This window comes from Filicampus tigris, chromosome 12 (assembly GCF_054856515.1).
Source record: "Filicampus tigris isolate MCC_2025a chromosome 12, RoL_Ftig_1.0, whole genome shotgun sequence".
In the NCBI taxonomy this organism is placed as follows: Eukaryota; Metazoa; Chordata; class Actinopteri; order Syngnathiformes; family Syngnathidae; genus Filicampus; species Filicampus tigris.
The window spans coordinates 14,274,897-14,286,608 of NC_141228.1; the positions used below are offsets into that span (position 1 = coordinate 14,274,897).

Here is an 11,712-nt window from a genome sequence, read left to right on the forward strand (position 1 = left end):
CCATCAGTGACTTCCCTGAATAAAGATTGTAGTGAAAATCTTACTAATACTTTAGTTAGTATTAAAGGAAGTCGTTTTTTTTTGTTTTTTAAGACCCTTTCTGGGAATGTTACATCTCCACTGAGACTTTGAGAAGTTTGTTGATATTTGGGAAGTGTTGTGGTTAAAGCGTGTGAATGCACAATACACCAAAACAAACCTGCAGCGATTACATCACCTGCTGACTCTGTAATTAAGAAATCAACAAACATTAGTGAGTGAGTGAACTTTTGTGTGTGTGCACGTGTGCGCATGTGTGTGTACATGGGTCATTTATAGCCTGCCATGAAATTCTGAGGAAAAAAAAAATCTACATTTCAGGGAAAATGTATTGTACTTCAAAGTTAAACACAACAGAACTGTATTCAGGCAGTGCGTCTTTGGCATACCACCAGAGAGAGTTTGGGGGAATAAAAAGGGCATTGTAACCAATCAAGTCAACAACCTGAATTAAGCAACAGTCTCATACTCTTTTTCATACTCTTTTCGTTTGATCTAATCTTTAAAATCCAAGTAAAGAAATGAAACAACTACCAGTGGCCAGTTTGTTTTACCATTTTCCCACTAGTATTATTTTCAAAATCAATCAGCTTCATTGAAAGAAGTTCTTTTTTAGTTCATGTTTTTACAATTTTACACACAATTTCAAACACATTATTCCGTCTGTGTTGGAAAAAAAAGAAAATAGAGCCCTTAGTCTTAACTAAGGGCTCTATTTTTGTGAGCGGCTTATCTCTGCATGGAGGCAGGGTAGACCCGATGTTGGTAATTTTGCAGATGAGCGTAGGCCGGGGGATCTGTAAAAGGTGGGGGAGCTGCGCTGCTGTGGGAGTGGCCGCAGCCAATTTCAATCATCAATCAAAAACCCCACAAAAATTGTTTTTCTTTTCCAATGAATTTATAATGGCCGTCAATTATAAGCGGGGTCCACTGTATTTCTATTTCCTATATTATGGGAACCATTATAGAATGGCTTTGATAGTGACTGACAAGATAGGAGAGAAACTGTAACACAAGAACCTGCAGGGGAGGGCGCAAAGACTGTGCAATGACTAAAAGAGGAACATTACAGCCATGACAAAGCAATCAGACATCATGTGCACTCAAAGATCAGAGTCTGCTGCCTTGTTTGGGAAGAGTCAAGCATCCCGTGCCAGGATTAGCGCCATTCGGCATCGGGTTGCCAGCTGTGGGCTCAGGTGGTCTCACGCAAGCACTGGCGGGGTGCGCGGTGACGTCAACGCCTGCGCTGACGCACAGGTGGGACATTTGGTAAGCGCGAGGCGTGTAAAGCCGCGACTTGGAGCGAACCTGTTCGCCAGCCTCGGCTAAATATAATCGGCGATTCGCAGGGCCGCTCAAAGACAAGCATCAGTATGTGTATGCGTGCGCGTGCGTCTGTGTGGTTTGGCCTTCTCTTACTGTAAACCACGACACTCCTATCTGAAACCTCATCTTGCTGGCACGTTATTTGTCTTTATATACACTCACACATACACAAGTTGGGTCCCGCCCTGCTGTTGAACTCTTCAGAGGCCTAAAGCATGTGACACCTCCAGTTGGAATGCCAAACAAGCACAATCTCCTTTGTCAGCAGCTACGGGGAAAGACACATAATACGCATTTTTCACATACACACAAACCCGTGTCAAGGGGACACAACATTGGCGCGATGCAATAAAAGGACACCGTCCTTACACTAGTCACAGTTTGAATCGAATCTTCTTCAAACTGTCTCAATAAGTCGGCTGATGTTGATACAAGGTGACAGAGCTGCGGTCAAAGGACACGTCTGTCCGTTTGTTTTCATCACGGTGCACTATGTGATCGTCTTTAAACCGTCTGAAATTTGTTCCAATGGAAAGTGCAAAACTAAATTGATTTTGACACACAGATGGTGGCGGTAGCAGAAGTAAAAAAAAAATCGAGTTATTTTGATCACATACACTCAATCTTCAAATGTTCATGGATTGGTACGGATGTCAAATCAAGAACTTTATCGATAATGCAAAGGGCACATATGTGTGTTCACTTTAATGAGCAAACAGTAAAAATGACCAGCTAATCAATCTAAAACCGACATGGATTTGTATTCATGTCAAAATAAGAACAGTATTGATTTTGAAACGAGATGGCGCATATATAATGGCATTGGTCAACAGTAAATTTTAATCAGAGATGGCATTATGTCCATAAACATTTTTAATGCTGATGTTGAAACAGTCTTGCACATCAAATTTTTGACACGCGTTGTAGCTATTTCTGTGGCCATAAAGCAGTATTTTGTACTAACGTTGCACCCATTTGGTTGCACAAATTACTCGGAAAATTAATCTCGTGCACACGTCATGATTATTTCATTGCCATCCATTCGCACTTTGTCTGCACGTATACCAATTTGGTGGCCACCATTTAGTATTTTGTGCACACGTTATACCCGGTAATTATTTAGTCACCATAAATTAGCATTCATGTCCAGAAATGTGTATTTTCTGCAGAAACCTAATTTGTTTGTATGCTTTTTTTTGTCACTTGTCTAAACTACACCTGTGTCCCGAGGCTGCTTGCGGAGAGGTGGCAGAACAACTAATGGCGCTACATTGTTCAGGTGCTATGAGGGTGTGAACGAGGTTCACTGAGACAATATGCAGTGAATGGCAACAGCTTTTGTTTGTCATACAAATAAAAATGTATGTAAAATGTATGACTGCGGCACAGAGGAGGTGGGCGATGTGATTGTGACCGCGGGCATCTGTGATTTTGAAGCGTTGTACCTGAAAAAAAAAAAAAAAGTGGATTATCTCAACCCTTTTACAGAAGGCTTTGCCATTTTCTTCCCCCCAATGCCCACACTTTTGCTATTTGTAGCACTGCTACCTGGTTGGAACACACTGTGTGGAGGCAAGTGTCTGAATGCACGCTTGGCGGATGGACGGGTGGGTGGGTTGTTTGTGTTACGCAGGGGGGGGGGGGGGTGCTGTGGGAACGGAGGGACGGATGGCACATGAGAGGGCAGAGTGGTGGGAGGCTGGTGTCACGGCCTCCCTCCCACCGCCAGGCTGCACGCAAGGAGCTGACAGCTGACGGAGAGAGTCTGCAACAAAGTCTCCAACAAAAAGGTCGCAACTCCAATCAGACTGCTCTCCGGACGCCTCTCATCCTCTTGTACCTGCCGCCAAGGCCTCATTTTGCACCTTTATACGCACTCAGCTGTGCTTGACCATATTTATTGAATAAAGGAATTCATTTTAGGTGTGTGTGTAGGTGACTGTGTGGCTCTGACATTTCCTATAGGAAATAACGGAAATAGAAATGATCCATTCTAATAGTTGCCATCATAAAACTTTTAACTGTTGAGGGTATTTTAAAGTGACATTTTAACATTTTTATCAGTCATAAAAGTGTGAGAAGTTAAACACTGCTAATAAGTAATGGGCAACGTAAATGTTGGAGGGGGCCACAATTTTTCATCAGTGCTACTGCTTCAATTCAATGGACATTGTACTTCTCTTTCTGGTGTGCGCACCTTGGCCACCTGGGGGCAGTATAAGTACATAAAGGAGATCCAGAATTGCTCAGTAAGGCATTGTAAAATGACACGATCTTTGCAGAGGATATATACAAGGCAACCTTCATCACTGGTGTTATTTTTTTAATATATTACGTTTGTCTTCAAAAGACTCCTGTGAATGGCCAGAAGGACTCTAAAATGGATGCTTTAAACAAAAATGGCAGACTTCCTGGTTTTCTATGTATTAAACTATCTACATATATCCTCGCAGTTACACTGCAATTTCCAACTCTAATAAATTGGTAGCTAGGCTACCATTGCCACTGCAAAGCCATAGTTGTCAATATGACTATGTCACCTATCTATGTAGTATTTATAATTCCAAGCAGACAAATAAAATTATTTTAAAATGGCTCCCTCACACTAAAATGGCAGACTTCCCGTGTCTTTGCAGGCACTGGTCTCAAAGGCTTTTTTGTGGGTATACTCATGATAGACATGCGGACCAAATTTCATGTTTGTCATGTCTCAACAGAATGCCATTGATGCTATCTATAGCGAATGTTGTTTAATACTATTCTAAAAATAGGATGTACAACTAACTGCCTGCCCCATTTCCAGTTGAATAGGCCTAAATAAAAGCCCCCGACTACTGTCTGAAAATACGTTATCTGTGGATGAATCGGCCCTTCCTATTTTTCTGTTAAATTTTCTTCATCACCCCCAATTAGAGCGTCTCATTCTTTTCTGACTAGTGGTGTGCAAGCAAAAAGTTCTGCTGTGTTGTCGGCTGCAGGAATGATCAGTAACACGAGGAATGAAATGTCAATGGCGATTGGCTAGGCATGTTAAATGCATCCCATGATTTAACAGGACTAAATAGAGGGTCTTATGAAAGACTTGCAAAATTAAGTGACTGGAGTCATCCAGTTTGATGACACGTGATCATGATAGGCTAAGGTCAAAAACGGGTTCTGGTCATGCTATTTAACTATTACCGCTTCCTATCTGGAAATCATCATGTGTTCACCAGACATTATAGAATGTATTTTTTTTGAGGAAAAAAAGATGCTCAGGGGAAAAAAATGTGTGATGGGTGACATTTGAGGCATTGAAAACAGCTTATGTCATCCACTCGAGCCTGAAATTCATTTTCAGTGGCTGGGGGGGAAAAAATAAGCGTTCTCTCTCACAAAGCAGAAAATGAAGCGCTTGTGTGATGCATACACTAAAAAAGTTTTATTTTTATTTTATTTATTCAATTAGTTAAGTAGACTATACGGTATTTACCTTTAAAAAAGGAAAACCATCTGTATCCAGATACGTTTTTTTAAGTAGACTGTACATCTACTTAAAAACGTATGTGGATCCAGACAGGGGCGGAGCCAGAACGTGGCTAATGGGTGGGCCTGGAAAAATCAGAGTGGGCCTGAATATTTCTCTCACTGAGCAGTCCTCCTGTCCTGACACATCATATACTGTATTCAAATAAAATGACAAACTGAATAACAGAGTATTTTTGGGGGGGAGGGGTGGGGGGTGACACATTTTTAAAAATGGCTGGACTAAGCATGGCCAGAAGTGGATTTTAGTCCGGCCCACTAATCAGACCTCATGCGTGTGACATGCTCGCGAGGCGGCCAAATTTCATCTCAGCCTACTCGGTGAAAGGCTTCTTTTTAGGCTTCTTTCAAAACAACTTGTGTCCGGGAGGATATTCAAGCTGCGCGCAGCACTCAAGTATGGCACATCATGCACTTTCCTACTTCCAGAAACACAATGAAATGCAAATTCAAAAATAATTGAATAATTTAGTAAAAATTATAATTTTTTTATGAATTTCACTTGCTGAGCAGTCTGTCGATCTGGGTGGGCCTGTGCCCACCCAGGCCCACCCACCGTCCCTGGATGCAGAGGATTTTAATTTGTGCAACCACTTGATGAAATAAGATTTTATCTGTCGACAAGCTGGCTGTGACAATGAGGCACTCAACAGTAGCCCCTGTTGATTTCCCCCTTTAAGGAAAAAACAAACAAACATACTTTTTGTGTCTTTAGCCAAACTCCAACATAAACTCATCAATACCCCCTGTAATAAATGTGCATTAAATAGTCTCTTGTGATGCAAGTGTTACACACGCCAACTAGCAGATTTAAGATTTTGATGAAAGCCTCCAAACTGATCGGTCCAACAGCTGTCGAGAGCTAGTTATTTTTATTTCTGATCTGAGACGTCGGCCCGCAGGTCCACGCTGTGATTCAAAATAATATTGTGTTTATGGATTCACAAGGAAGCGGGAAGCTTAACCTTCGCACTAGGCCTCTGAGAGTGTTTTGATGGTAATAAAAAAAAAAGTGCTTTCTTTGCACGCTCCAACGTGTTTAAATGCCTCGAGAGTCTTGACATTCGAAACAAACTGGTTTGAATCCAGCAAGTGAATGAATGAACTGAAGCTTCAAGTTGGTTATGAAACAGGTCCCAGTGTACCACAGTAATGGGCGTCTTTTTCCAGCTTGATGAGCAAAGCCCGGGGGGTCATCGCTCATAACAAACAGATGTGTTAATCTCAAAGTGGTTGTTGTGGTGCTTTATTTCCTTGAAGGGATGTTTAAAAGGTCAGTTAAATAATAATCAGATGATCTGACACAGTACACAGTACAGTACTTGCTTTCTTCCCATTTAGCTGATATCTGCTGCCACCAAGAGGCCACGGATGAAGTTGAATAAAAACAAGCAGGCAAAGGTCACCGGATAATTCCAAATAAATTTATTTTGTTTTTTCGTCCACTGTACAAAGCAAGCATGGAATCCACAGGGCAGCTGGAGATGCCGAAAGTGTGTTCCACCCCCCAAAAAAAGAGCTAAGATAACCTGGGAGAGCAAAGAAACAAAAAAAAACTTGAATTGTGATGAACATAAATATCAAGTGATTATTGATTAGCTGTCAAAGATCTCACTAGCCACTTCATTGGGTATCCCAGACTGGTCAAATCAGCCAAGCAAACAGCAATAACTCACAGCAATTAGGCTTGCAGACATGGTCATCATGGTGAACTGTTGACCAGACTTTGAACAAGAAGCTAACGCTACATCTCCGATAACCTCACCAAAGGTGATCAACGAAAGGCTGAAAAAGTGAGTATGACTGGCACAAGGTTTTCTCCTGCTGATTGATTTGACGCGAGAGTGTGGAGTACAGTATACTTCCATGGCTTACTAATACCACTGCACATGATCAACTTTGCGCGATTGTTCTACATTGACCCGGTCAAAATCTGAAAACCACACGGCACCAGTGGTAACGAGACATGCTAACAAACAACAGCAACAACTGAGGGCAACAAGCGTCTCATATTTATCTGGAAATGTGGCCTTGGGGCACAAAAGAGATTTTAATCAAGAGCGGAATGGGCCGTAGCAAAGCAAACACAGAGGAGCATACGCCATCATGCGACCAAACTGTGATGCATGTTTCGAGAGCCTTGTTACATCACGATGACTTTCGAGTAGGTCTGAACAATTAATCAAATTCAAATTGACATAATGTAGATGAATGCAATTTTCAATGCAAAAAGGCTGCAATTCGGTCAATAGGCTTTATTTTAGGGTAACTGAAACATCAATGTATATTAAATCTCATGTTGTTGGTCATTCAGATTAATTTATTGCATCACATTAAATTGCGATTGTAATATTAAGGGGGAGGGGGAATCGCAATTAGACTATTTTTCAAAATGATTCAGCCCTTCTTATAAGTGCACCAACTTATTAGTTTTCAGTTACAAGCCATCGTTCTTGATTTTTTTTTTTGCTCTGTCTTGCGAGTCAAAATTTGAGGAATGTCAGCTACACGAAATGGTGGCAGGGGACCTTTCAACATCCACCCAGCATCCAACGTCTCACTCAAAATTCAACATATGAGTAAATTGAGTTATGAGCTCAGTCACGGAACGCATTGAAATCTTGATTCAATTACTACTGCATAGGTCTCCAAAAATGCACCTGCAAGGCACATCAAATGAAGTGGCAGGCGAGTTTACACTACACAAATGAACTGGTGTTGGGCCATACCACGGGGGAGGTCTACTCCAACGCCTTGACGATGGCCTCGTTGGCATCTATGCTGACTTGAACCTCTGCCCTCGCCATCTCGTCAGACGTACTGGCTAGGTCAGCCTGGGCCTTCTCCAGATTGGCCCTGGCAGCCTGTGGAGGAGCAAGAAGCGAAGTCAGAAGAAAGGTGAATGACACAAAGACAATTGGCTAATACTGTGCAGAGTGATATAGAGGAAGATTAACAATCGTTCATTTCAATTTTGGGGAAGTCAACCCAAAAATGTTAACAATAACATGTTCTATGCAGCCCTACTAGTGTAAACACGACATTCTGATTAATATTGCATTTGTGGAATATGAACTAAGCAGCAAGATCCACCCATTTTTATCCAATTAAGGGGGCGGCCATTTTGACTGAAAATCGTATCACAGTTGCTCAGGCAAAGACGAATCACAGCTCACCTGTCTTCTGAGTTTGGTAATGTCACGTTCGGAAGGTAAGCCTGTTCTGGCACGACGGGACACTTACTAGGACGGAGCAAGTTGCAATATAAAAAGACGTGCCTACCTTTAAACACCGAATGTCTTTGAAAAAGTATTTTAAGACTCTAGGACATCATCCAAATCCAGAATACAATCTGGGTGCAAAGGCATATAAAGTACATGAGCACAACAAATAAGGGTAAAAAAAAAAAAAAGAGACCATGATGGTTACATTTAATGTGATAAGATTTGACAGGGATATGTATTGGTTCGTATCAATATTTAACAGGAACATCTATGAAGAAATAGATAGCCATCAAAAATTAAAGCCAATCTTGGCGGTAGTCACACAGCTATAATTCATTCAACTAATCACCTTCACAAGTAGACAGTGCAGAAGCAGGCGGAAGGTGACTCGTGACAGAAGTCGGCCGGAGAAAAATCAGAACTGCCGCATTTGCTCTGAAAGCTCAATTTGTCACAGTGGCGATTAGAAAGTAGAAATGCCAAACATGGCTGGAAGTTAAAGGTCTCCCAGTGGGGATTTGACACATCTGCTATAGCTCAACAGTGAGTGACCTTTCCCTCCTTATTAGCACCGTGGCCTCGTGCGCATTGTTGCCGCAGACTCGAAGAAGGGGGTGCGAGTTTATTTAAAAAAAAAAAAAAAAAAAGGGAGAAAAAAACTCATTTAGTCCTTTGGAGTCAAGTTGACAGTGGCGTTGCCCAAGGTCAAAAACAGGGCGGTGTTGAGAGCGTGTGGGCGCATTAACAAGCCTGACATTTAAACGGTCAAGTTCAACTGCGAGGACGATCGGACAGGTCGTCACCGCGGTTCGGCGGATCAAAAAAGGAGGTAATTGGGAACCTTGCATGGGTTCAAATAATGTTTATTGGCGTCAAAGAGCACGTCGTTGCTGGGAGATGCACTGGAGTAAACGCCTGTAATTATCAAGCCCTCAAAATCATACAGTGGATCAGGAAACCCCCATCTTCCAAATCTCATTAAAACAAACCAAATCCATAAAAGAAATTGACTTGCTAGCACTGGACTCCCTTTTTTCTGGAAGCAATCAGTTATCCACAAAAGACCGTACAGCTTCATCTGCACTATTTCTGGACACCATGACAACACATGATGGACGACAGTTTTTTGTTATCGCTTGTAGATTAACAATTGTCATGCATTTGAGGCACAACTCTCTGTTCGAGGCACACCTGTTTATGATGTTTGACAAGGAGCAGCACTGATTTAAGAAGTAGCCTTTTGTCACTGGTTGGGACAAAGTAGGCCCCAGGTCGGCAATTTACATTTGTCACTGTTACAACAGAAAGCCCTAGCTTTACTTAATATGGAGAAAGAGCTGACGAACTGCAGCTAAAAAGCGAATGGTTTCATATGATTCTAATACCTGTGCTTAGAGCAGCGTGACGGTCATTTGCAGATTTGGGCGAATGCGCATCGTGTTAAGAGTAGTGAATGGTAAAAATCAAAAATAGTTGATCTCAGTGTGTTCATGCGTTTTTTTTAGAACGCATCTTTTTTTTTACTCACAGCCATATCCAACTGGTCCAGCGGTACTGCTTCCTCAGCTAGCAGCTGCACTGAAGAATCAGCGTTGACAGTTATGGACCCACTGCTCACTATGAGACATACCCGAGGGGAATGTTTTAATGAGACAAAAAATATACATACAAATTATGCCACATTCAGGTTTGGTTGAGTTATCTGTTGGATGCCGTGTCCGCCTTACCGAAGTATTTAGCGGCAGAGCCATCGTCACTGAAGACCGTGACGACGCCGGGCCGGAGCACCTGCAAGGTGGGCACGTGGGCGGGAAGGATACCAAATGCACCAGTGAGTGTGGGCACGTCCACCTGCTTCACACTGGCCTCTTTGAAGAACACCTGTAAACACAACATAAATATCATGGGAGTTAGTGGTCACGTTGGCGCTGTTTTGCAAACGTAAACCCTGGCCATTTCAAGAACTGACCTATTTATGATTTTTTCTGTAGAATGACCCAAACTCAACCTCTACATGCATATTTTTGTGTGATTTCTGTAGCAGCCAAAGATGACACCCAATAGCTCGGCTCCCTCTAAACTAAAGAAGATTCCTATGGAGGTCCTAAGAGAAAGTAAGGAGGCTATTTGTGGGGTTCACGTCGGTAAAAGCAGGTTGGTAAACATCTGATGGAGAAGAAGATCCGGATCGCTACTGGCAGTGGTGGAAGTCAACATCTGATCAGCTGTCAACAGCTAGCTGCTCATCATAACATAGAATAAAGGCCCAACAAAAGATAGTCATTTGCAATATACAATCATATTTTTTTTAATGAGAATACCTATACATTATTGCGCCGCTAAAATAATAGGAAAGGAGCCGCTGATATATTTATGTGTTGCTAAACAGCAAGATAGACACCAGCATCCTTGCACTTCCAGGGCATTTTTCAAAAATGTAAGCAATTCATTTTTAATGGCATTGCTGTAGAATTAGTTAAAAACATTACAGTGGCTTGAGATAGTAGCTTTGGGGTATATTTAGGAATTACTGTATGGGAAATTATTAATACATATGGTGAGTGCATTATATTCCTGAGGGTTTTTTGCCCCATACACATAGGGGAATAGTGCCTCACCTCAGATACCTGTAATGCAGTTCAATACAATTGCTGTCGTTTCAGGGGTGACATTCCAGACTACTATTGACAAAGGTTGCACGCGTAAATACGTGTCCACTGAGTGCAACTCAAGGTTAGAGCGCTATCATGACAATAGTCAGTCAGTAAACAAAACAAGCTACCGCAAAATTGTGTTTAAAAAGCATGTGCGATAGTAGGTATGTAGGTATGATTTTTAGATAACGTGATAGTAATAGATAACATTGTAGCTCGACCATAAATGAATGGCAACGCGCTTCACTAGCTCGGTAAGGCTAACACATTTCTGACAACAAATTGTGCAACAATAACCGATAAAAACCGAACTCAGGTAATGCATTGAAGTGTACGAAAGCAAAACAGACAATTGACACAAAAGTCGGGTGATTTTTAACAAAGTCTGACAATGCATTTTAAGCGGATATTGAGCAAGCTATTCAGCTAACGGTAGCTAGGCCCGGCTAGTATTCCCAACGCCTCGGCTACCTGAGTCGGGGAGGCGAAAGTGAAGGACATCTGCGGGGAACCGGTGGCAGCCTCGGCGTAGCAGCGTGCTTGCCTGAAGACGGGGACAGAACGACGGAGGAATCTTGCTGCCATCATATTGGAAAATTCTGACTTAGTTCAAGTACTGGTGACAAACGGACCCCCTGAAACTCTCTTGCGTGGAGGGAGTCAGTGTGCGCTTGGTGGACAAGGACGTTGGTAACCTACCCATAAGACTTTGCGGCAACGAGATGTAACTGTGCTGGGTAATATAGTCTTTAGTGCCGGAATACCGAGAAGCATTACCGATTGCTATCTAACTTTAAAGAATGTTAAAAAATGTATGCTTTGATTTATAGTCGTCATCTAACATCATCAAAATTATGCCAAGGACATTTATCATGGACTAACAACGCTTTAAAAAAAGTTATTGTGCACCGTGCACGTTCGAAGCGTTTGATTATTATTAT

The 11,712-nt window shown here is 42.0% G+C and overlaps 1 protein-coding gene across 1 annotated transcript; it reads right to left on the reverse strand.

Annotated features, from left to right (window-relative positions):
- Window positions 1–6,295: 6,295 nt before the first annotated feature.
- Window positions 6,296–11,495, reverse strand: atp5f1d (ATP synthase F1 subunit delta). The gene is made up of 5 exons (XM_086048389.1): window positions 11,243–11,495; window positions 9,845–9,998; window positions 9,646–9,734; window positions 7,623–7,757; window positions 6,296–6,422 (listed from the first exon to the last, which is right to left on the reverse strand). Exons 1-4 carry the CDS (start codon window positions 11,357–11,359, stop codon window positions 7,635–7,637), a joined length of 483 nt encoding a protein of 160 aa, XP_085904515.1. The 5' UTR covers window positions 11,360–11,495; the 3' UTR covers window positions 6,296–6,422; window positions 7,623–7,634.
- Window positions 11,496–11,712: the final 217 nt, after the last annotated feature.

Coding starts and splice junctions, on each gene's coding strand:
- atp5f1d (XM_086048389.1), bottom strand. CDS start 11,359: ATGATGGCAGCAAGATTCCTCCGTCGTTCTGTCCCCGTCTTCAGGCAA. Junction 9,735..9,844: donor CTCTGCCGCTAAATACTTCG/GTAAGGCGGACA, acceptor TATGTCTCATAG/TGAGCAGTGGGTCCATAACT. Junction 7,758..9,645: donor TGGACCAGTTGGATATGGCT/GTGAGTAAAAAA, acceptor GCTCCTCCACAG/GCTGCCAGGGCCAATCTGGA.